This window comes from Mixophyes fleayi, chromosome 1 (genome assembly GCF_038048845.1).
Source record: "Mixophyes fleayi isolate aMixFle1 chromosome 1, aMixFle1.hap1, whole genome shotgun sequence".
Lineage (NCBI taxonomy): Eukaryota > Metazoa > Chordata > Amphibia > Anura > Limnodynastidae > Mixophyes > Mixophyes fleayi.
The window spans coordinates 326,934,629-326,961,549 of NC_134402.1; the positions used below are offsets into that span (position 1 = coordinate 326,934,629).

The 26,921-nt window shown below is 41.1% G+C and overlaps 1 protein-coding gene across 5 annotated transcripts in view; it reads left to right on the forward strand.

The window, feature by feature from the left end:
• Nucleotides 1–2,058, forward strand: part of MYO18B (myosin XVIIIB) — a 390,269-nt gene extending 388,211 nt beyond the window's left edge. For all 5 annotated transcript variants that reach the window (XM_075214447.1, XM_075214450.1, XM_075214452.1 and 2 more), the window contains one exon: nt 1,864–2,058. In XM_075214447.1, coding sequence (XP_075070548.1) covers nt 1,864–1,877 — 14 coding nt within the window. In that variant the 3' untranslated portion in view covers nt 1,878–2,058. The remainder of the gene's footprint in view (nt 1–1,863) is intronic.
• Nucleotides 2,059–26,921: the final 24,863 nt, after the last annotated feature.

Consider the following 26,921-nt stretch of genomic DNA (forward strand, 5'->3'; position numbering starts at 1 on the left):
CTAAATTTTACTGTGTTATTGTTGAAGCTTCAGCTGTTATTTATAGTTGCTTATCACCCTATATATATATATATATATATATATATATATATATATATATATATATATATATATATATATATATAATATAAATGTCTAGTGGCGTGTGTTAGTCTGTCTGTGTGCGGAAAAAATAAAACCAAGCTGCAGCGCCACCTGCTGGGCGGAGTTATACACTGACCTACTAAATTCTTAGTGTGTGTGGAAAAAAAATTCAGAAAGGGCTGAAATTTGGTATACTAAGATGTTTTTAATTTGTTAATTTAATTTGTTAATTGTTAAAAGTGTTTATAAAGATTTTAAAAAAATATATATATATTTCTTGAAGGAGAAGTGACAGTTGGGAGTGGTTGGTGGTTGCCGGGGGTGACAGTGGGGAGTGGTTGGTGGTTGAGGCCTGGGCTATGGCCCAAATGCATGACAAGAACCTTTTTAACACCTTAAGTAGCTTGATTTGACTAGAATGCATGAGTATCATGCACGGGTTAACTTGTGTATGTATATATATATATATATATATATATATATATATATATATATATATATATATATATATATATATTATACACATAATTCTGTTCATGATTCTAAGTCATTCCAGCACAAACTAAAAAGTCATCTTGTAACATTATTATTGTTGCCTTGATAATAAGATCAATATCTATATTTAAAGGAGGAAAGCATAATACTTGCAATGCATTCTGAGAGTGAAGGAGTTAAGTCAGTGATGGAAATTTCATCTAAATTTGCTGTGACTGAGTTATACTGGTAATTAAAGCCATGTTAGTTCTTATCTTTATCCGGCAGAAAATTCATGAAACAACCATTAAAATTGCAAAGTTTAGCTGTACTGTTTGACTTCAAATCTTGGGACCGCACAGCCATTCTAATACAGGGAATTATGGGTTTACAAGATACAATGGTCAACAGTTTGGCAAAATGTTATTGTTTGATCTTCATCCAGGTGAAAGAGGAACATGGGATTGTATCTTCTTAGCATTAATGTGACAACTATTAAATATTTATTGTCATATGTATGAACGTATGCTCTGCCTTTACCATGGTCCTTTGTAGTAAGATCATGAGGTTTTCCCGGTCAGGGACTTCCTGTTCGGCATAAGAAGTTGGCATCTGCTGGAAATTGGTATCTATTGGCAGATACAACAATAAAATAAATAAAACAAAGTAACAACAAACCACCCAGAAGAAGCATACATGGTGTCAAATGATTAAATAAGGCAGACTGCTGTGAGGATAATCTTCCATTTGCTTTTGTCCTTTTCTGACCATTATTTCTGAGTATTATTTCTGAGGAAAACAGCACTAACATTCCTTTGTGTTCATATTTCACAAATAATTTTATGATAATGCCAAGAAAGTATCCAGCTGTATTTAAATATATTGCACCATTGTAAATATCATCAACATGTTATGAAGAAAGGGTGCAAGTGATAGAGGATATTCAACTGATCTCAGGGAACGAAGACCAAGGTAGTTAATTAGGAGCAGTGGTGGGATAAGACAACCTGGGACCCTGGGCTTTTCCTATTCTATGACCACCATTGCACACAAATGTACATCATGAGGTACGCCAGGCACCTTCTTTTTAACAGAAATCATAATTTTAAATGTATTGTGCCAACAGGCAGCCAACGAGATGACAGAGAGTTGCAGTATAAGTAAAACAGGACAATCAGACAATTACATTCAAAATGATTGGATACTCCAATGGATGGTGTGTTGTTACAGTAATTGATGAGGGAAAGGATGAGTGCATATTTCATGTTTTATACAATCATTTAATGTTTATCTCTTTGCTTTTAGGTCCCACTGATTGAGGAATCCTGGTTGAGGCCAGTGAAGGATGCTCCATGGTAGTCTGTATTCTTCAGTCTGAGGCTTGCACTATGTATCTACCCAAAGCACAAGATTGTAAAGATGAATTTATGGCTGAAAAATTAAGATGTTGTTCATTAATTTGTTTGCTTTCTGAAAATAAAGCAGATAGTTTCTCACCTTTACAGTGTCTGTTTTAAAAAGTCATGCAAGCACAATACACAAACCCATGCATCACATGTATATATAAATATAAATACTGTGGTGTTGTATTTTTATTTTGGCAAGTAGCACAATTATGCTATATTATGCATATGTTACTAATGCGATTTTCGCTGTACATCATTTTATTTTTTTTCTATACTATTATTATGATCACTGCAGTTATACTTTGCTGTAGTGATCAGTGCAAAATATTAATATTATTACATTATTATTGTAAAAGGGTAGGTTGAATTGTGTGTTGACAACGCAGATTTAAAAAAGCTGCTTCAGAAAAACTTGGGTTGTTAAATTGCACACTTACACCTCCAGCATATGTATGGTCGTTTAAGTAGAACCTGTCCTGCACACAGTGCCCTCTCCTGAGCCCTCCTGTTATTTACTAAGCTTTCCATGTACAATGATTTACTGAGAACAACACTTATACAATTTAATACAAGCTGATTGTCGACTCTGCAGAAAAAAGACATGTTGTGTTGTTTTGATTTCTTACAGATATAAACTATAAATTAGGTCACTCACAAGAGATGGGTATTCAACTATATGCTATATAGGTAACAGACTTTATGTCAAACTAGCATAATATTTTACCAAGATCTTTCCTCTTTGGAGTTGTATGTCAACACCTGCTAGGAAGTGCTAGGGCCATGCCTCATGGACACAGTGTGGCACTTATTATTGTATTGATCTATTATCTTTTCATGTAGAATAAAAAAAACACAATATAAGTTGAATAAAATATATAATATGTGACTTAATTAAACAGGTTATTTAAAAGTTACTCTTTATATTTCACAGAGCACATTGTTTCTATATGCAGTAACTAGGAGTGGTTTTACACAGTCTTTTGCATGAGGCGGTGGGGATGCTGGATCTCCCACATTCAAAAGGCTCTCTCTCGGCTCTATTGCCTATACCAGTGTTGGCTAACTTGTGACACTCCAGGTGTTGTGAAACTACAAGTCCCAGCATACCCTTCCAGCAATAAGCTGCTATATATTGGCAAAGCATTCTGGGACTTGTAGTTTCACAACACCTGGAGTGTCACAGGTTAGCCAACACTGGCCTATACCTTACCCATCATTTTATTATTACATATACATATCATGTACACATTATGGTGGTGGTGTAGAGTTGAATGTAAAGATGTCATACTGCATGTACTTGAATATGCATCTGCACACTTGTATTTTCACTTCTGTAATTTGAGTAAGATGCATCTTAGGATACGTGCAACCTTAAAAATGGCACATAGATGTATGCTGTGCAAGTATCCGGTTGCAAGACACAGTTTTTGTGCCTTCCTGTGTTGGCACAGAATTTTGCTTTGTAGGTAATGTATTTTTAAGATACATGTACCCAAAAGTATATATGCATTTTAAAGTTTGTAGCTAAAGTGCTTCTCTGTGTTGTTACTCTACTGCACCTGCACATGAACACCCTTGAACCACCTGTCAAAGCGCAAGGGGCCGCAAGTTTTAGATATGTGAGGCTGAAAATAATGACCAAAGTTGTGTTCATGCGCAGTGTGACAAGTTTTACATAAGACATAATTACAGTTTTGTCTTTTGGACTTGGATATCAAAGTAATTATGTGAAAAAATGATGGGAGTGAGGTACAAATATGTCCCTTATTTTCTGTGAGCAAATTTTCACCAGTGATTATCTGTGGATAATGCCTATGAAATTAGTGAGTGAAGCAGCATACCAAAGCACATCATACCATCAATAAGAGCCATCATTCTTCTACCCTGGAAATGAGCATCATTATATTACTCAGTAACTGTAGTCCTCTACACAATTAATTAGAGGATGAAGTCTTATATTCCTAGCCTGGGGGTACAGCTAGGTAAGAAAGATAGGTATAAACATAGGCTAGATATATAGCTATATACCTAAGATAAAAATATAAAAATAAACTTAGGATGGAAACATAGCTATAATACACTATATGGACAAAAGTATTTGGAGGCTTGACCAGTACACCAACATGGACTGTAATTACACTGTATTCAAATACATATACTTTAATATGGAGTTGGTTCCCCTTTTGCAGTGATAACAGCTTCCATTATTCTTGGAAGGGTTTCCACAAAATGTTTGAGTGTTGCTGTGGGAATTTGTGTCCATTCATTCTGTAGAGCATTTATGAGGTCAGGCACTGATGTTGGACAAGAAGGCCTGGCTCACAATCTCCGTTCCAGTTCATCCCAAAGGTGTTCGATGGAGTTGAGGTCAGTGCTCAAGTTCCTCCACAATGAACTCATCAAACCATGTCTTTGTAGTCCTTGCTTTGTGCACAGGGACACAGTGATGTTAGAATAGAAAAAGGCCTTCCCCAAACTGTTGCACAAAGTTGGAAGCATTGTCCAAATGACTTGGTATGCTGAGCCCAAACCCTGAAATACAGCCCCATACTGTTAACCCTCCTCCACCAAACTTAGTTAGGGTAGTTAAATGAGGACACATATATAGTTTTCTTGATACTAGTGTTGTAGGGTTAGTGAGCCAGATCCATACAATTTTTTGCAGATTCAGTGTTGCTTGTTGCAACTATCAGCTTGTTACAATAAACAGTTATTGGATTGTAACAATGATTGTTCTTGGTAAATTCCATTAAAAAGTAGCTTGGCCTACTAAAATGATAGGAGAAAGCTGCTTAGTGTGTTCAGCAGTCTTTCATTGTGGCAGTTCTCCAATCTATAGGCCTGCTAGGGAATTGTACAGGCAGGACTGATGATGCTTTGTAAGTCCTATTTGCTTTCTCATCAGTTGCACTTGAAGAACCCCAGGCTAGGATTCTGAAAGGAAAAAAACCTTTGGTTTCAATGTCCACACAAATAGCCCAACAGACATTTCATTCACTGGGAAACCATAGGATCTCCGTGTGGTTTCTGACATTAATGACCCTGGGAAGTGAAAGATGTATCTGCTACCAGAATGTTACCTTGGAGGATGATTTGAAAAATACAACATTTAATCAATGTTCCTGTACAGGGTTTCCAGAGAGATCTGAAAAGCAACAGGGAATGGCATGATTTGTAATGCATATATAGAGCTTCAGTAATATACAATGATAAAATAAGGTAAACAACATAATTGAAGATTATTGATATGACACCATAACATTTCACTGAAGTTAATGGAGTGTAACATAAGGTGTACGTTTGTTGGTGTAGGGTGTAATTATTATTGATAATGTACTCAAATGGTGAAAGTATGCAATTGTCAGAAAACAGTATTACATATAATAATGTCATAGTAATGTATTGGATATGGATATAATGAAAAGACTATCAAAGCGATCGGATTGATGAATTGTATAAATTGTCTGCTATCAACCACCGTTTATTTTTTGGCTAATCTCCATCATATGTCTGCTGAATATAAGAGCATTAATAGCACAGATCTTCTGTCTCATGGAGGAGGAGAAGCATTTTTTAAGCTGATACTCCCAAGTAGTATTGCTTTTATACTGCATTTCAGTGAAAATTATAAAGTTTTCCAGGAATGAAGAGTGAAGGGGGACAGAGTGAAATGCTAAAAGCGGGGGACAGAAAGATGCTGAAGGTGGGGAGGGGGGCAGAGAGAGACGCTGAAGGGGGGGGACAGAGAGAGATGCTGAAGGGGGGGACAGAGTGAGAGCTGATGAGTAGAGGGACCGAGTGTGATATGGCGAAGGGGATACAGAGTGGTATGGTGAAGGGGTGCAGTGATATGATGAAGGGGCACAATGGGATGGTGAAGGGGTCTAAATACATCTTACGTCATTTTGACCCAACAACTTAAAAAACAGGACTACCTGGTAATTATTTTGGCTTAGGGGTGCCTTCGAAAAATTATGGTGACCCTATGGGTGCTTCGAACTGAGAAATTTTAGGAACTACTGATCTATACAGTACATGCAAGACATACAGTATACTGGGTTTTACCATTGCAGGGCATACACTGTTCTATGCCACCACAGGACACAAACTGGGATAATCAGTGCATTCACCCTTCATATATTAAGACATATATTATGTTATACCTTCACAGGACATACATTGGACTTTACTATTACAAAGACATACATTAGGTCATACCATCTCTCCTATACAATTAGCTTCACCCATTTGATGATTGGTGCAGACTTATTAGTGAGATTTCTCCCATGGTTCATATGCTATCAATTATATTAAAAATAAGTGTCCCACTTTGGCTATAAAACTATTCCAACGAAAATAACTTGTATCTTTGACTGATTTGTGGCTTCTTTGTTCTTTTATATCATAACAGGACATAACAGGACAGTGTATTGTTTTATATAATAAACTGATAATGGTTGGGTATGTAAGTGCGATGTCTGAAACTCCGACAAGGCTGACGGCCAACTATTGCGGCACAAGTAAATGACCACACCCAGAAACGCGACTCTATTATTGGTGTTGTTAAGGAGGTAATGGAGGGAGATGGCAGCTGTACAATGTAGAAGCATTTGTCAAACATATTGTACATGCGTTGCCTCCTTCCATTACCCCCTTAACAGGGGCTGGCTGGCAGACTTTGGCCCAGGGGCAAGCACACAGCACTGACCCATAAGTAGCGGCCCATCCTTAAAGGTGGTTTTTGGGTACAATATATATTTATCAATATAAAAAGAGGCTATTTTAGTGTTGCTTAAACCAGCAATGCTTTATTATTTTAAATGATAAATCTTAAATAATGAAAACAAATAGTGCAACAAAAAACAAACCTCTCTTTATATTGCATATAACCATTCATGTGAATTCAACTTCATCTATTGCTGTTATGTTAATTACAACCATTAACCATTCGTGTGAGTTCAACTTCATCTGTTGCTACTATATGAACTGCAAACCTTTAACCATTCATGTGAATTCAACTTCATCTATTGCTGTTATGTGAATTACATCCATTAACCATTTGTGTGAATTCAGTTTCATTCCCTGTTGAAATAAATACCTTAGTTAGTTATTCCTCGTGTGGATTCACCTTCTTGGCACCTGCTTGTGTACTGATTCCAGTGGTTGTCCTCTGTATGGTTCCTTCTCATACATCCTGTATACAGGACTCAAGCAAGCTCTATGAGCGAGACATTCATCCAGCCCCCCAGTTTCCACTACACTCTTGCCACAGCTAGTCCCTGGGGTCCCGAGACGGATCCCAGAAACCCTATTGCCGTGACAGTTACCACCTGTTCCTTCAGTGTGTGGCAGGACAAATTAAATTATTCCTGTAGCTACTGCAATCTCCTACATGCTGTTGCCGAATGCGGGAAATGCCCAGATATTTTACAGGCCACAGACAGTATCTGCTGCACGTCCCGGTCATTTTTTAAACAGCTCTGCACCACCTAGTTTATTGTGTGAGCAAAACAAGGAATGTGATGGAATTCACCCAGCTGTAATACTCTCACAATATTGGTGATGTTATTAGAAATGACATATCCTGAGGAGAGTCCATGCGGGATAAATGGGATAAAATCTTACGTAATTGGGTACATGCTGCTGCTGTTCCTGCTGGTGAAGGCGAATCACCAAACCAGTGGGCTGTCACAGTCAAATAGTCTTTAGTTTGCTCAGTTCCGCTTGTCCACATATTTGTGGTTAAGTGTACAGTGGGTAGAATAGCATTTTGTAGCCCAATAATTAAATTTTTATGAACCTTCTTGTACAGATGAGGAATAGATTTTCTAGTAAAATGGTGTCGTGTTGGAATTTGGTAATGGGGACACAGAACCTCAATTAACTGTCTAAAACGAGGTGCATTAATAGTGGATATTGGATGCAGATCTAATACTAGCATAGTGACCATCGCGTCTGTGATCCAATTTGCTACAGGGTGACAGCTTTCATACTTGCTTCCTCTTGCAAAGGATTGTTTAACAGTCAATTGTTGTAAACTACTAGTAGTGTTCTTCTTGGTCTGCTTCTGGGATAAAGATCCACCCCCAGCAGCAGCAGCAGCGGGTCTAACGCTCAAAAATTCTTCTGAGGAATTCTGGATAGGGGAGGAGTCATCTAGCCTTAGCAACTTTGATGCATGACTAACTCTGATCGCTAGTGAGGATATTGATGAGGAAGGTGGTGTGGGTGTAGATTGCAGGTGCTGGTATCTAGCTGAGAGAAGAAGAGCTGCTCGTCCGCACATCTGCAGACATGCTGAAAGGAGGCTTCTCTATGAGTACAAAATCAGAAAGCTCAGGCTTACACATAGAACTCATGGATAGACTCTCCTCAGGGATTTGTGTCAATTCTGAATCTGAACATACATTTGTGTCAATTCTGAATCTAATGCTTTACTGTTTTCTTCCAGCTCGGCTTTTAGACATAAAAGTATTTGGGCACCACTTTTTGAGTCAGAATGACAAGGTCTTGCATTGTCATGACTAGAAAATGCCTCACTGCCAGTTGCATAACTAGCACTAATATAGGAAGGCGAAGACCTGATTCTTTGCTTGCCACCGAGTGTGTAGAATGGCATGTTGGAAATTTTATTTCTTTCTGCCTTGATTACAGGTGTAATCTTTGTTGCCCTGACTTAAAACCACTATGCACTTAAAAAAAAATAGGCTTTAGCAGATGACGTAGAGGGATTACTATCATCATGAATGGTGCCAGCAGCTGCTTGGTGCTCCTGGTCTTCTGTGGACTGATGTGAATCCATTTTGATGACACAGTACAATGTAACTGGAGACTTTTAAGAATACTGCCAGCTCTATTATTTGAATTTCTATTTCAGCACTGAACACTGAAATCTCTTCTGTTTGTGGGTGAGCTATCGTACAGTAGAATGTCACTGGAGCCTTTGAAGAACACTGCCAGTCCTTTAATTTGTCTTTCAGCACTGAAAACTGCCACCTCTCCTGAGTCTGTGTGAGCTATAGCACAGTAGAATGTCACTTTTAAGAACACTGCCAGCCCTCCTCTTTCTCTTTTTTTTTTTTTAATGACTCTGCCCAACTGCACTGGAGACCGTCAAGAACCCTGCTACCCCATCTGTGTCTCCCTGTGAAATGGCACCGGATCTCTGTGGAGCACGGTACTTATAGAATCCAAAACTCGCGAGATCCGACGACGCGACAATGACATTTTGATTCGTTTTCATTTCCGAGGGCACGCAAAATTACCGAGCCAGCTTGCTCGGTACTTGGATCGGCAACGTTCGGGTGAGCTTGGGTTTTCTGAAAACTGATCCCGAGCATTTTTAATGATGATATATTCTACATGTGTGAATTGGAGGGTGTAACAGATGTATATGGTTCTACATTATGAGTACAGATCTGGCTAAATATGTTTTATCCACTCCCTCTGAAACCTCTATGTGTCTCCCCTATTTCTTACCTCTACAGCATCTTCTGTCGTGTTTTGTTCCTTACAGTCTAGAACAGAAATGTCCAAACTCAGTCCTCAAGGACTACCAACAGTTCATGTTTTCAGGATTTCTTTACTCATGCACAGGTGAGTTCATCTATTTTACTGGGTTAGTAATTATCATACCTTTTTCTAGAGACAGAAATCCAGAAAACATGACCTGTTTGTAGCCCTTGAGGACTGAGCTTGGACACGTCTCGAGTAGAATATTGATGTGTGTCATTCATATCACAGACAGAGACCTCATAATGTATTTGGAAAACTCTCTTACTATAAAGAGTCAAGGGAAGTAATAGTCATCTACAGGAATTACCACAGGAAGCCTTTATACAATATCTTGATACAATTCAATAACCACAGACACAAAGAGGTAATGGAATTACTTATTACTATATTAATAATAGCAAAGCATTCTAGTGGCAACAACAGAATCCAAAATATCATAACATTTAACAATCCTTCCCGATAGCTACCACTCACCTATACCTCCCTCTAATGCCTTATCAGTACATATAGAGATGTAAAATGTTGAAAGAACTAAAACATACATATTAGCTTGCTATATTTTACACCAGGCCTGATACTGGTATAGTATCTAATGGCAAATATTGTTTTCACTATTCATTTATGCATGCCCAATATATGCCTGATACCCTAGTACTCTCCTGTAGACCCTAAATGTCCTATATGAGGAAGGGTAAGAGATAGGAATTGTATAACCCTTTTCAACTTAGATATGTCCTGATCTACTGAGAACATGTAATCCTAGACCAGGAGGCTGAGTTTATGAACATGCCAGAAATCAATACAAACAATTTACAACAAATATTCCTAGACACTGTGCTAATTTTGGGACCACCATGATATTGGTCATATTTCCTAATATTTCAACTTGTGTTGCAAGCACTCGTTATAGCACATTAAGACATATATACACCTGGTCAAACCTTTTGCAGGATATTCACTGGATTATATTTTGTGATTCCAATTTGCTTTTTAAACATAGAACCCCAGGAAGAGCATTACTGGTGCTTACAGGTAAATCCAAAGAACACTGGAATTTATCAGTGTAGCTTGAAGGAGACTCTGCAAGTGGCAGATGAGCTGATCACCCTATTTACCACATGTACACTTTGAGCCCAATCCGCTGCTCATGCCCCTTCCCACTTAACGCCTTGTGCCATGGAAAGTCACTTCCGTAAGATAATTACAGAATAACATTTAAATGAGGGTGAAATTAATCTGTATACATTTTATAACCACATACTTGAAGTTAAGATATTATGGTAAAAATGCAAACTGTGGTTTTGTCCAAAGGACACAGAAAAGTCTAGGAGATTTGTCTACCACATGAAAGAATATTTCCAAATATTTTCATCTGCTAGAAGGGAATGACCTAGAAATGTATGAAAATGAAAGGCATCTCTAAAATGTACGGATCACATTAAATCAGTCAATTAATGCAGCTAATCTGAATTGTCTGTTAGCCCAATTTCCTATCTGTCTACCCATCCATTTGTCGGCTACACTTTGTCAGGAACTAAATAGATTGATTGATTTAACATGATCCTAAAATTTAGAGTATACTTTCAAGCAAGCCTGCTGTATTGAAATTTTATTACAAAGCTAAGGTTTTATTTTTCCAGCTGTCTAATGTTTCTTTTTAAATTGTGTGGAAAAGACTCCTAGAAGTGAATATATAAAAGCTGGAATTTCTGTGTTGTGGGAGGAACAGTGGAATAATTCTGATTGATTGGTTCTGCAATGCAGAGATCACACCAAACTGTAACAAACAGGACATTTTTTTCATGCTCGTGCTGTTCAAAGACACAACATCCCAAATGCATACTGCATACAAGATCCTTACTACTGCATTGATCAGTGACTATAAAGCAGAATTTAGCTGCATTTGTTTCATTTTCGTACGAGGATTAGAAAGTGTTCCATAAAGTGTGATCTTATTCTCTTAAATGATCATTACAGTTTTCAGTCTTTGGTGTAATAACTCAACTACAACTAGCTCCAGACGGTTACTTATCTAGGGTAAGACTTTAAGGTTATTGGCATATTGTAATAAAAACAGTTATTTACAATAAAAATATATTTTTTTCAAATCATCTTATTTTCTGGATATTCTCACCAAATAGAGGTTCACATAAATTTTGCAGAATATAAAGATAATATTGTACAGCAGTGATGGGTAACATGCCTAACTTGTTTAGGCCTGTATATTGGTTACTCAAGATGGTCACACATTGGGCCTAATTTAGAGTTAGGAGTAAATTCAGATAAGATTGCAAATTTGCACGTGGACAAACCATGTTGTGATGTAAGAGGTGCAAGTACAATTTGTTTTTTTTCTTGCAGGGAATATTCTAGCTACTTTTGTATGTAGTACATGCAGCACCCGCTACAGGAAGTGGACTGTGAATAGTTCCTGAGAGAAAGTACACTTCCCAGAGTCCTATGCGGCAAGGGAGGAACCAGAGGGGAGTAGAAGAGCCATTACAGGAGGACCAGAAAGTTGAGAAGAAAAGGGGAGAGAGAAGCAGCACAATTTCAGAACTGTGGCGACTGAGTCTCTTCCAGTAAGAGAAAGGGGCCAAGTTGTCCAGCCAAACTGCTGCAGAGAGAACAACCTAGAATAAAGTTTGTGGTGAGACACAGACCGTAAAGCGAGAGTGTGAGAGAGAGCTTTGTGTGGGCACATCATTGTGAGTCCAGAATGTGAGTAGTCACTCTGATGCCAGATTTAGCACCGGCCAAATCAGAATGGAGTATATCTTGGGACCAGTGGTTAGTGCTGGCCAGCCATACACTGTTTTGGTTTGGGTATTAGTTTGTAGCTGATCTGCAAAGGCTTTCTCCGCCACCATAATTTATGTCAATCAATAAACTGTGACCCTTTTATTGCCAAACTTAAATTTGTGTAAGTTATTTATTGATGTGAGTATAAGGTTAATTAGGTAGAATAGTTTGTACAATGAAGAGAAGCATTGACAGTCTGCAGTTTATACACTCATGATGAGACATTCCTATCTATTACTGCTCATGTGATTTACACCAGCCTTTATCTTTGACAACTATCGTGCGGGTAACAGGAACCCTAGTTGAGATTTTAATTCATAAGAAGAAAGGGTCTGTGACAGGGAGAGAGGCACATTTTGATGGAGTAATTGTTGTAATCCAAGCTTTGTTATTTGAGAGCACTGGCAAGTTCAGTCAAGAGTCAGACCTTACCTTATTTTGAAGTTTGCACCTTCTTGTTCAAGAACCCTAGGATTTGGCAGAGATCAATAGCCCTTAGCTCTCTATAGGTAGCTGATCAGCTTAGCTACCTTTTGAGACATTATATATATATATATATATATATATATATATATATATATATATATATGCTGACTACTGTATATATTGTGTTGCCTTATTTGACTTGTTTATATTTTTGACTACATGTACTATGTTAATTTCACCAATACCCCGAAATACCATCAAGAGAAGACATTAAACAGACCCACGGGTTCACATTGCACCTTTATCTGTGTATCCCTTTAAGAGGGATCTGTTTCAAGTCCACCTGACTGAAGAGAACAACCTCCAATTAAGACTCCCAGCAATAGACACGGGTGGAGGCACTATGCTAAAAATGTAGATGTGAGAACTCCACACACATATGCACACTTGTCACAATGCGCTGAGAGGAAGACACAAAAGGGGGTAAATGTGTTAAACTGCGGAGTTTGCAAGTCTCTGATATTCTGCAACTTTGCAGGGGAAATTTAAAATGGCAATGTCTTTAAAGGCAGTTGCCGTTTTAAATATCGGCTAACTTGCAAAATCTGCAGTTTAATACATTTACAACCAGGTGTTACATATAAAAATACTGTCCAGCTTTATTTTTAGCATTTCTACCTCACATCCCTGGGGTCATGAGGACCATTTCGACCAGGGCTCAATCTATGTGAAGTTTGTATCTTTTCTCCTTTTTAGTTTATATTCCCTCCGGGTGTTCCGTTTTCCTCCCACAGTCCCAAAACTTACTGGTAGGTTATTTGGCTTCTGACAAAATAGACCCTAGTGTGCATTTGTGTCTGCATGGTACCAAATCTAGATTGTAAGCTCCAATAGGGCAGGGGCTAATGTGAATGACTACATATCATCTGTACAGAGCAGCAGGAAATGATTGGCACTATAGAAATCAGACAATGTCAAGGAGTACTTCCATAAAATGTGACCTTATGTTGGACCCTCAAAAATATAAATTAGCTGGATCTCTGTATTATTTAGTAAGTAATTGGTTATGAGCTTACATGTTAATGAGAAAAATATAGACACATCTCATATTTCATATATATATATATATATATATATGCAAGTTAACCTGTGCATGATACTCATGCATTCTAGTCAAATCAAGCTACTTAAGGTGTTAAAAAGGTTCTTGTCATGCATTTGGGCCTAGCCCAGGCCTCCTCAGGGGAAGAGCGTTACTTCCCGACGCAAGCGCCCTTTTTTAACGTGGTTTTGTCCACATGTCACCACCTCATCATTTTTCTCCATCACCTCATCCTTCATCTTCATCGCCACATCCTTCATCAAGCTACTTAAAGTGTTAAAAACTCCCCACTGTCACCCCCGGCAACCACCAATCACTCCCAACTGTCACTTCTCCTTCAAGAAATATATAGGTCAGTGTATAACTCTGCCCAGCAAGTGGCGCTGCAGCTTGTTGTTTTTTTTCCACACACGCCACTAGGCATTTATATAGTATATATATATATATATATATATATATATATATATATATATATATAATTTCTTGTACCTGAGATATCACTACTAATGTGTTGAGAATAATCAGGTAGTAGGTCTTAGTGAAGTAACATGCATCAGGGAATATGCCTTAGATGATATTACAAGCAGCATGAAATAGAATAAGTAGACATTTATTCATGGCTCACGCTGTTTAAAGAGCTTACATTTATTCTTTTACTTTTCTTCTAATCAGGGGATGATCCAGCCACAGTAATTTGCCCACATTCCAACAATGAAGAGAATAACATCTTGAACATGAAGCATGTGCAGATTGTGATATTATGAGTCATTTGGTCCACAGTTGGCTCAGGGATGTTGGCTGGCATTGAGTAAGTACACATTTGTAGCATACTGACAATGCTAACATACAGCACATTCAGCAGTCATAGATTTCTAGGCAAATTCAAGTGAATAATTAATAAAATAAGTGGAGCAAAAGAGCAATGGAAAAAGAGGAAGGGAAGAAGTGAATAAAAACTATTATAAAATAAAAAAGAGTTTTACAATAGTTTTGTGTATTAGTTTGAAGCAGGTGTTGTTTCCATCAAGTTCGTGCTACTCAGTAATTGCACTAATTTGAATTTTATGGAATCCTTGCATATCACATGGAAACTCTGGTGATAACCACCCTCAGGATCCCCTTGCTTCACTTTTTAGTGCTGAGGATGGCTGTCCTTATGAAATGCTTAATGGTCTTAATCCTTACTTCCCTTAACCTATTAACACTTCTTTAACTTTGAATAATTGACACCTTAGAAAAGACCTTAATAAAATACCTTAGTGTGGCAAAATTTAAGGAGTTTATTTGAAAATGGTGGTGGAGAAAAGAGCAGTCAGTTTGACATTCGCCAGGCAACCAGGATGTACCAGCATTAACCATGGGACATCCGCAAACGGCGAGACACCCAAAACACACCCCTGGTGCACATATCTACATTACCGGAACAATCCATCCCAGGCACTACAGAACCTGGAAACCTTCTGGGATAAAGGAATGCAACCACAAGATGACCCACCTAAGTGGTACTTGAACCAAGACTATAGCTGACTCCATCAAAGAAAGAAGGGGTGTCCACTACCGTAATGTGCGCCCTAACCACTGGTGGTCAACTGCACTGCGTTTTCCATTCATGCCTGGATTCTTAAGACCTAAGGTTCGCCACCAAACCTATACTTACCAATGCTAAACTCCTATAAACATGCCCTATTAACAAATCCATGCCCACATTGCTCAAATTAACTCCATTCCCGCCTATAGAGAAGTGGGCTCTGAAATCTAATGATCAGGTGCTCAATCCGCAAACCACCTAAGAGCGAGTGAACCAGGCTACCACAGAATAATTTTTTTCCTGAACTCATCTGCCATACGCCCATTAGGGAAGGCATGCCAGATCCTCCTAGGCACAACATCGGACCAGCATATAAGAAGGGCAGGCTAGGAGGCGTGGACCCAAGCTAGATTGGACTGATTCAAGAGAATAAGTTTATGGATTTACAGTGGCCCAAATCATTCCCCCCTAGATGTATCACCAAGATATGGGATACTCCTCGTTTAGCTACTTCAGCCACCAGGAGCTCTTTAAACCTGGGCCATCGTAAACCATTATGACCACTACCGACCCCAGGAAAGAAGAAGTGTCTCTTGCTGCCCAATGGATATATGAGGTCCCAGCACCCAAATCTGAAGAGGGGTCCGGTGGTCTATAAAGGCAGGTAAGAACCACAAACATTAGCATACATAAGCAGCGGCAATCAACATTTCGAGGAATGGGGGTAGAAAAGCCCCTGAAGAGGAAAACGGGAAGAGAAAGAAAGGGTGAAAAATAAGCATCAAGACTACTGGAGAACCTCACACACCCAGCAGCTCACCATACCAGAGCTATACACGCTCCCAAGGTTAAAGAGGAAACAAAGGGGGAGCAGAAGACACAAGCGAAGATAAAACCATAAAACCTTGTGGTGCCATGTACCAATCAGGCCCCCTTTCATAGGAAAAAATGGAGAGATCCCTTCATTCCCTACCTCCAAAGGCAACAAGCAGCCGAAACCCTGTGTCACCGCAGCAGTTAGTAGAAATTAAGAACAAAGGTCAGGAAATAAAAGAAGGCTGCATCTAAAGCTTTAGCACATTATATTTCCACCTTAATAGCATGCCCAGATGCACCAGCAACCGCTGCAGATGTTGTGGTCCCAATTCGGAAGGAATGGGTGCTGAACTGAGAACTGTCCAAGCCTAGCGCGACCAAAGTACGCTTGAAAACCACCGAAAACTAGTACCTGGTGAGGGGGGAAACATCACTATGCACCAGCCATGGGACTGTGGACTCAGGCCGCAGGCAAACAAATTCATGGATTATTGTAATCGGGCAAATAGCAAAACCATCCTTTGGAACCATTATAACCCAGCGCCCTCTACCAAGCTGGTCATATTTGGATCAACTAACTTTACAGCATACGGAGGAGAAGACAATCACCAAGTGCTCTGCTAGCAGACCTAGAAGAGGCAATCACTTCACTCACACGATATGCACCGAAGGATAATATCACAAAGGCAGCGCAAAATAAAGCAATCTTGGATGCGTCGCACTCAACCTTTGGGACAGGTTTCAGCAATTTCAACAAGAAAGCATCACTAAAGGGCCTACTCTGAACAGGGGGCACCAGGCATTCCCTCGCCCAACCCGTTAAAGTGCTGGATATAACAAAGCTTCTGGTATAATCAGCCTATCCGCGCAGCCTGGCAAAAAATGAGATTACCACCAGGGACCCTGCCTTAGCCACTTTGGACTTACCAGCTTTGAACTCCACCCCCAGACAAATGCTACCATACGCCCACCTTCATCAGTGCCATGGCCATGACTCTGGAAAGCATACCACTCTGCCAAGCCGCACGATACTTCTTCTGGGTTGCAGAAGCAAGGGATGATTTGGCTAGACCCTCTGTCGACTTGACTATCTACCAGACATAAGAGGGACTAGGGGAACCAATTTGGGATGCTTATGGAGCCAAAGTTCTAAACCTATCCCATTGGCCCCGTGAAAACTCGTCTGCCAGAGCATTCTCCACACCGGGAACGTGTCATGTCTGGATGCAGATTTCATAGGACAAACAGCGCAATATCAACCTGCGCAACAGAGTAATCACTGGAGGTGAAGTAGCCCACTGTCGAATAATGGCCTGCACTACTCCGAGGTTGTCACACCAGAAAACTTGATTTCCTATGAACCTGTCAGCTCACAGCTGCACAGCAACCACTACTGGGAAGATCTACAGGAGAACCAAGTTAGCAGTCCAGCTGTACCGCACCCACTCGCCAGGCCAAGGTGCAGCACACCAGTCCCTCACAAAGTAGGCCCCAAAACCCACAGCCCCAGCTGCTTCTGTAAAGAGGTCCATCTCCCGGGTAGTCAAAGGGAGCGCGGGCCATAAATGCACTCCATTGAAATCCTACAGGAACAGATCCCAAACTGCCAAATCCTCTATGATCACGGAAGAAAGAAGGATCCATCAGAGAGGATGGTGCTTGCACAATGCCATTGCCTGCTCCAGCATCCAACAAAACACTCGTCCCATCAGTATCACCCGACAAGAGAAATTGAAAAGCCCCAGTATGAATTGGGTCCGCTTCAAAATCACTCCCGAGGACCTACACAACTATCAGTGTGTGCAGCTTCTTAACCTTGTCTAAGGGGAGCCATCAAAGGCCTGAGACCATATATATCTTGATGCACAAGTATGACAGCCGCGTTGTCGGTCCTTCCATCTTCTTGTGCGCGACTGGGACAGCCATTGAATGGAAAAGAGCCACTAAGAAAACAAAATCTCTTTGCAGGTAGAGCCCAGACCAGGCCCAACCACCGGGAAATCGTCCTGGTAATGGGCAGCGCCATGATGGCCTGTGCCAACACAGATGCACCAATGTAGGAAGGAATGGAAACACTCAAAGAATGCATAGGAAATTGCGCACCCCATGGGGAGGCACTTGTCCACATAATAGTCATCATCTGGTCTGAATCCCATGAAGGGAAATGAGTCGGGATGAAGCAGCAGTAAACAAAGAGCCGACTCAATATTGACCTTCATCAGCGGAGCTTCGGACTCAAAGCTCATCACCATTTCTAGCTTAGCTTTGAAGATTTGGTACACCACACTGCAGGACTTCTCAGGGATCGTGTCGTTCATGGAAAGGAAAGGTTCTGGACCAGCCAGAACTTTCTCATAGCCATCTTGGGAAACCACCACATCTGGGTAAGTGGGATCCGAAAAAGGCTGCTCATGTGACAGAGTTCAAACTACTTGCGTACTTTGTCCGCCAAATCCTCGGAGAATAAACTGGCCGATTTCAGGTTCACTACCGCAGCCATCCTTACACACCCCATGATAGGTAACCAGAACCCATGAAGAAGCCGATCCTTTAATAACTCTGCTTCAAACTTGAGTGGGTAGTGAGCAAGTCATCAGCTAAAGGGCAACTACATTAATTGGTGATTCTGCCTTCCACAGTGACGGAGGAGGGCTGGTTGCCTGTCCAAACCCTCTGACCGTCTTGTCACAAGACTTTGTGGGGTGTCCCCCACCGCATTGAAGACAAGTGTGAGAGAACCTACATGCCGCTCCGTGTAAGCAGCTGGTCCTGTTAATGGGGTAACAGCGCCCCCTACTCAGAGAGGTAACCCTATCCTGCCAAGATTCCCTGTGCAACATCGTGGCCGAGGAACTGAGCCCCCCAATGATCCTGGGACACCTTTAACCAGGTCTCAACATCCCAATAACCAAGCATGAGGCTTGCATGGCCATCATATTTCTCCCTGAACACCTCACCAAAGTTAGCCACACATCGGTGTGCAATGACGTGTACATTTCATGCATGATTTGCAAGTATTTCAACATGTCCATACACTCCTGTGGATGGGTCTCCAAGTAACAGGTAGCAAAAGGTTTGCATTGATAAGCCAGTTTTATAGACTTATAGCTAGCCTCACCCTCGCCCCCCATGAAAGTGCCTTGGACACCATCTTCTTAGCCAGCTTGGAAACATCAAACATGTCTGTGTACCTGCCTTTATCGATCCTATCCCGAACCAAAACTTGAATCCTGTGAAATAATGCCGTGTTAGCAGAGCACACCATTTCCGCCCCAGTGAGATGGAACCTTCGTAATGCCTGGCCTGTCGCCTCAACGCACGATCGTCCTCGCGCGTTACAAAATACTTGCACAAAATCTTAACATGCTTCTTGGGGCAGTCCCTGGAACCGGAGGATTCCACACTAGAGCTATAGGAATCAGACAAAACTGACTGAACATCAGGTAAATCAAACATATCAATTTCACCTTGAAAAACTGAACTGACCTCAGAACCAAACTGACCTTCCACTTCTGACAGAGCCAAGGTATGTCCACCACAGATACCGATCCACAATGAAGGATCCTTCATCTGCTGGGAGAAACATGTTACTGACAGATGCCAGAGACAGTGAACCACGAGATGCAGACCTCTGCCTCCTAATGTCCACTCTCAGGTTAGCACTTTTGCCTCACAGCACTGGGGTCATAAGTTCAATCCCCGACCATGGCCTTATCTGTGTGAAGTTTGTATGTTCTCCACGTGTTTGATTAGGTTTCCTCTGGGTGCTCCGGTTTCCTCCCACACTCGAAAAACATACTAGTAGTTTAATTGGCTGCTATCAAAATTGACCCAAGTCTGTTTCTCTCGGTCTCTCTCTGTCTGCCTCTGTGTGTGTTTGTTAGGGAATTTAGACTGTAAGCTCCAATGGGGCAGGGACTGATGTGAATGAGTTATCTGTACAGTGCTGCGGAATCAGTGGCGCTAAATAAATAAATAGTGGTGATGATAATGATTATGTGAACCAAGTGCCGACCTGAAATAATTGCTCACCATGCTGCCTTTCCGCTTTTTTGCCGTTATTACTAGACATGTTCTGAGAACCTATTTAAAGTGGCAGTACTGTGCCTCCTGACTACAGAACCACTAGTGGATAGATGACTGAGCTGGGATGTTGCATCACAACCCCCAGCAGAATCATGAGTGCCATCCTAAAAATCACCTGAAATGTGAGCCCCCTCCCCCTCTTTGGAAGAGGAGGAAAATCCCATTCCTTCAAAAATATGGGCCTCCTTAGTGTCGGACAAATGCTGGGGGGCATGGCTACTCCACTCAGCCAAATGCCTATGCCTAGATCTAGAAGGCCTGGTACTAGCAGGGGGAGCCACCACCATCACTTCATAAATGCGCTGGGGAGAACCACTATTCCCCTTAGCAGAAATTAGGAATAAATGAATAAATGCTCTAGGGGACAGGCGGCAGAGGAGGCACAGTAAAACTTATCCACCAACTTCCAGGACTCAAGATGATGCTTAACTCTCCACTCATCCAACTTATAGATTCTGTCTGGCCCTCGTCTGTGACATCAGATGGGCGTATTCCCCCTTAGTTAAACTATTGACCCCAGAGGACTAACTACAGTTTAATGATCCAGCCTCAGATTTCAATATCCTTCAAGCTTAATTCAGCCCTCAGATCTTAGAATAGGCTACACTACTGCCAGGCCCCTTATAGTAAAAGTAAACAATTTAATTTTCAGAATAACAGCAAAAAGCCACTGCAGGACAAAAACTTAACTTATTTGTATGTTTAGTCTCTTTATTTCTAACATATTTAAGAGAAGAAATGTAATGTCTAATATCTTCTAGTTACATTTTAAACACCTCATCCCACTTTTATTTAGGACACCAGAACATTTTATCAGTTTTACTTTGTTTATTTCACACCTGACATTTATAAGGAGTTTACAAAACAAGCTTATAAGCATTTTCTTTCAGCTTTACACAGATAGAACTGGAGGCAGTATTGGCTCTTATTTCTTTCCACTCATCGTCATCCAGAGTCTCCCCAAGATCTGCCTCTCACACCCATTCAAGTAAGTCCCTGATTCCTATATCGGGGCCTTAAGTTCCCATTATAGGAGAGATATTAAGCCTTTCGATGAAGACTTCCTGAGGGAATGTGACTCAAAACACATCAATGATCTGGCAGTAGGGATGACTTAGTAGTGAACTGAAAGTTTCGTAATTGAAGGTATTGAAATTTTTTTTTTGTTGGGGATGGCAAATTTAGATTTTAGGTCATCAAATGAAGGGAATAAGTCATCCTTAGTGATATTGTAAAGGTACTGAATGCCGGCCTTCATCCAGGGTTCAAATGATGTGGAGATACAACCAGGCAGGAGTTTTGGGTTGTCATAGAATGGTATGATCGGGGACAGCTTTATTTTTACACTGCGACTTAGAATTGAGCTAGGATGCGCAAATACCCCTACAAACCATGTCAACTCATTCTACTTGCACATTTTAAATTTGCCTCCCCTTTCCACTTCAGGTTTGCATGGACTTGCCAAGGTACAAAATTGCACCTTCTAGCAGTATTTATTCCTAACTCTAAACAAGGTCATTAAATTCATAACAATTACAAAACAAAAAGACTTATGTATTACAAAACTGGGTATGGCAATAAACGTTTTTGAGGAGGAGGATGGTACCTGGTTCCTACCAATTTACAAAAAGTTTTCCCTGACTCATCCAGCAGGTGTTGGCGAGGTTGTGCTTTTGACAGATCTTTTCTCCATGTATGGTGGCAATGTCCTAAGCTAAAAACCATTCTAGATGAACTCCAGTTATTTCAAATTGACATCCCCCTCTCCCCAAGGCACTTCCTCCTGCCGCTCGGGAAACCCTCTGCTACATTCCATCAGATGAAACTGTTTGAACTCAGCCGCCCTCTGTCAAAAAGTCAATGACAAGAAGCAGCCCTCTGCTCCTTCGCTACAGACGATCATCGGCAGAATCTGGTATACATATAAAATGGTATATATGACTAGCATTATCCGCAACACCTCAAAGTCATTTTATAAAGTATAGGCGCCGTGGGCTTCCTACTTCCATGACCAACTCCCCTTTTCAATACAAAAACCTGGGGGTAAATGTATCAATCTGCGAGTTCTTCAACACCCGCGTGTTCAGCCTCTTCCGCGATTAAATTTCAAGCGGCGCTGCATTGTAAAGGGTTAACTTCCCTTTACAATGCAGCGCCGCTTGAAATTTAATCGTGGAAGAGGCTGAACACGCGGGTGTTGAAGAACCCGCAGATTGATACATTTACCCCCAGATCTCTTTGCCCTGATACTCTTGGTCCCCATCCCTTACCTTTCCCTCCCCCTTCTTTCTTTTCTCTTTTCTCCCCACCCCATGGTCTCTATTTTCTTTCCAAGCGGCACACCACACCGCCTCTCTACCTGTATCTCAATATGAATTTTTTGCTTCTTTTTCTATCTTTCTCCTTCTGAAAAATTGTTTCAACACCTGCTGTCAATAACCTTCTAGAAGAACACCCTCTGTTGTTTCCCTGTGATTCCACTCCTAATTATTATAATTGGTTTTTTTTTACTTGACCTTGAAACGTTTGGACACACACTGCCTTTTTATGTTGTCGCTGCACCAGTGGTTCCCAAACTTCTGCAGTTCGTGGCACCCTTAGAGTCTCCATAACTTTTTCCAGGCACCCCTCCAAAATAATAACCGAGCAGTCCTGTTTTAGAAGTAGTTGGGTCAAAAATATGTAATAAGTATTTAGGTCAGCACAGAAATACTTATTTAGTTGTATGCAAAAATGCCCCTCTGCATCCAGACACTCTGCATCCAGACACTCTGCATCCAGACACTCTGCCCCCTCTGCATCCAGACACTCTGCCCCCTCTGCATCCAGACACACTGCCCCCTCTACATCCAGACACACTGCCCCCTCTGCATCCAGACACTCTGCCCCCTCTGCATCCAGACACTCTGCCCCCTCTGCATCCAGACACTCTGCCCCCACTGCATCCAGACACTCTGCCCCCTCTGCATCCAGACACTCTGCCCCCTCTGCATCCAGACACTCTGCCCCCTCTACATCCAGACACACTGCCCCTCTGCATCCAGACACACAGCCCCCTCTGTATCCAGACACTCTGTCCTCTCTCACGCTGCCCCTTCTGTCCCCTCATGCTGTCCCCCTCCTCTGCCCTCTGCCACACTGTCCCCCTCCTCTGCCACGCTGTCCCCCTCCTCTGCCATCTGCCATGCTGTTCCCCCTCCTCTGCCCTCTGCCATGCTGTCCCCCTCCTCTGCCATCTGCCACGCTGTCCCCCTCCTCTGCCATCTGCCACGCTGTCCCCTCCTCTGCCCTCTGCCACGCTGTCCCCCTCCTCTGCCCTCTATCACGCTGTCCCCCTCTTCTGCCCTGTCACGCTGTCCCCCCTCTGCCACGCTGTCCCCCTCCTCTGCCCTCTGTCACGCTGTCCCCCTCCTCTGCCCTCTGCCGCGCTGTCCCCCTCCTCTGCCCTCTGCCACTGGGGTGCCGCAGGCCAGCCAGGGAAAAACCAACAAAACAAAAACGTACAAATCCGCCGGGCTCCGGGACCCAGCATCCTACTCTCACATGCAGCTTGTGAATTTACAAATCTGTGCGGCACCGTGCGCCGGGACCCAGCATCCTCCTCTCTCATGTAGCGTGAGAGAGGAGGATGCTGGGTCCCGGCTCCCGGCGGATTTGTAAGTTTTTGCTTTGTTGGTTTTTCCCTGGCTGGCCCGCGGCACCCCTGCGACAGCACAGTTTGGGAACCGCTGCGCTACACTGTTATCTGCTGAACCTTAATTAAATAAAGTACAGATGCTCAGTATGTTTGTTCTATATTGTGTGCTATTTATTGCAATGTGTTTGTCCAGATTTGAATTTGTACTCTTTAGCTAGATTTTCTTTTAACTCTATGTAAGTGTAATAGAAATCCATCATTTTTCTATGCTACCTTTCCTCATGAGAAAGCATATAAACATAGGTTATACTATATGCAAATGCAGGACTACATTTTACATTACTGGGTGCTGGCCTACATTATAGCTCCAGCGCTGGAGACCCATGCTTGCTGATATAACATGCTATAATTCTATACTCTGAGCAGAGGAAGCATAAGAAGATACAGATTTTGTTTACACTTATATAGTGTCCTATTAGCACTATGTAGGAAACTTGGATACTGTTTTATTGGTACAAAGAGGTAAGCTGGCAATGTAAAATATATTTTATTGAGCAAAAATCATCATCATCATCATCATCTATTTATTTATTTATATAGCGCCACTGATTCCGCAGCGTTGCACAGAGAACTCATTCACATCAGTCCCTGCCACATTGGAGTTTGCAATCTAAATCTCCATATATATACACACACAGACCGAGAGAAACGAAGGGCAGTTTTAATAGCAGCCAATTAACCTACCAGTATGATTTTGGAGTGTGGGAAGAAACTGGAGCACCCGGAGGAAACCCACGCAAACACGGGGAGAAACTCATGTCCCCAGTGCTGTGAGGCAGAAGTGCTAACCACTAAGCCAATGTGCTGCCCACAGTCAAAAATTTATCACTGTACAATATCATTAAAATGTAATAAAACATACTGAACTTAATGGTATGAAGGGCAAGGTAACCTTAGGTTTTATGGCTGAAGACCCACACCGCTAGTATCCTGGCTTGTCGTACTACTGTGAGGAAGCGGTTCAGCCTTCTTTTTCTCACTTTCGGTTAGTCCAACCCTGTGTAAAAATGATTGAGCCTGTACTTGATAGGCTATGTTTTGCTTCTGCTCTTAAATGTCCTGGTAGAGCGGGAACCATAATCCCCATTCAGTACTGTCTCCAAATATAGTGTCTGACCCCTGGGCTAGCAATCTATACTTTACTTGGTTCCCATGCTCTGGGTATGGGTGTAGGAATTTCTGGGAAAGGAGTTCTATTGGTCAAGCTTATCTGTAGAGTACTGACTACAGGAAATAAGGACCATCTGCCTCCCATTTGGTAATCTGCTGCTTCTGCCTCCTTTAAATCGGGTAGTGAGTCACAACAAACATTTCTGTGCAAACACAGGGCACAATGCCAATGCCATATCTTTTGGTGGAGAGGGGAAGTGGCATATGCACATTGTCAATGTACAGTGAGGGCATGCCAATCTCAAGCGAATGCAGAAGCATCCAGTTCAAGCTTTGGGCATCTCTAAAGTACTTGTTTTAATTCTTATCACTTGCACCAGCTATAGGTCATGTGTTAGTGCAGAGTGATAGAGATGCATGCTTGATTCATTAAGGAAGTTAAGCAAGAAAGTGAGTAAGTTTTCTTACTTAAGTTTTCTGGACAAAACCATGTTGCAATGCAAAGGGTGCAAATTAGTTTATTATTTTGGACATAAGTTAAATATTGGATGTTTTTCATGCAGCACACAAATACTTGATAGTTTATTTGTACACTAAAATTTAATGTTGATCTGGGAAAAAAAAGCCAGTATTCAACTTATGTGCAAAATAAAAAACTAATTTACACCCCTTGCATTGTAACATGGTTTTGTCCAGGAGAAAATGTAAGTTAAAAAAATAAGTGCTTTCCTTAATGAATCAGGCCCTATACTATTAACAGATGACAATAATTCAATATTTTCTTTTTCTGTGCATTGTGTTGGGTCTTTATTTTACCTCATGTATTGTACTTATCCAGCAGTGGATTATGTCTGTCTGCATACAGCAAGTGCCGTATAATCAGAGTGCATCTACACCCGTATTTAACAAGAGACATTTTTTCAGATGTGCTTGTAGTTGAACTTGGATGTGTGTAAGCCCGAATCACAATCCTTTTTAAAAAATATTTTGTTTTGCATGCGTTAATGAACCATGCCCTGTTATTTTGGAAAACATCGGCAATAGCTGTCCCCTGTTTTAGCTTATTATATTAAATGCCACCCAAAATAACATTTTTAAGTTTTGGGTACTTCTTTCATTTTTAAACATTACATATATTATCACAGACCTTGATTCCTTGCCTGACCCCTTCTCTAGACTACTCCCATTGTCCTATAATAGCCAGGAATTTAAATCTGTATATGTACTACTTATAATTTGTATGATTCATACTTGTAATTTGTAGTTGTCTAATTTGTTATTATGTTGATTATGTACTTGTGTGATTTGTATGGTGACCGCCTGGGACTGCAGAATTTACAAATAAACTATGACTATTAAACTAGTACTACTTTATCTTATCTGCAGTGCATACAAATTTCCTTTTTGACTGGCTTTTAACCTTCAGTCTCCCTCCTATGACCATTATATACAGTGAACTGCAATAAATTCCATATCGATTTTACTACAACATCACTTCGTATTCCTGTAAATTTTTACCAGGACCAAGCACAGATAAAAAAAGATTGTAAGCTTGCAATTTATATAGGAAAAGATGAGTTTGATACACGAATTTAAGTGCCACAGATTGTATGTTGGTCCAACTAGAATACAATGGGAAAAAGTGCTTAGTAGGGCTATATAAGCCAGTCACACAGCAATATTGGTTTGGGTGCCAGACGGTTGTTTGAGTGTAGAAAGATAATAAATGCATGTTTTGTGTGAACTGTGTAGTGGGGTGGTAATTGGGCAGAATGGCTTAGGGTGATTAAGAAGGAGATTCCGGAATTTGTTAGGAGCAGCTCTTGTGAACCAAGGACAGTTTTGAGTCAAGGATGACTCCTTGGAATTGAGTTT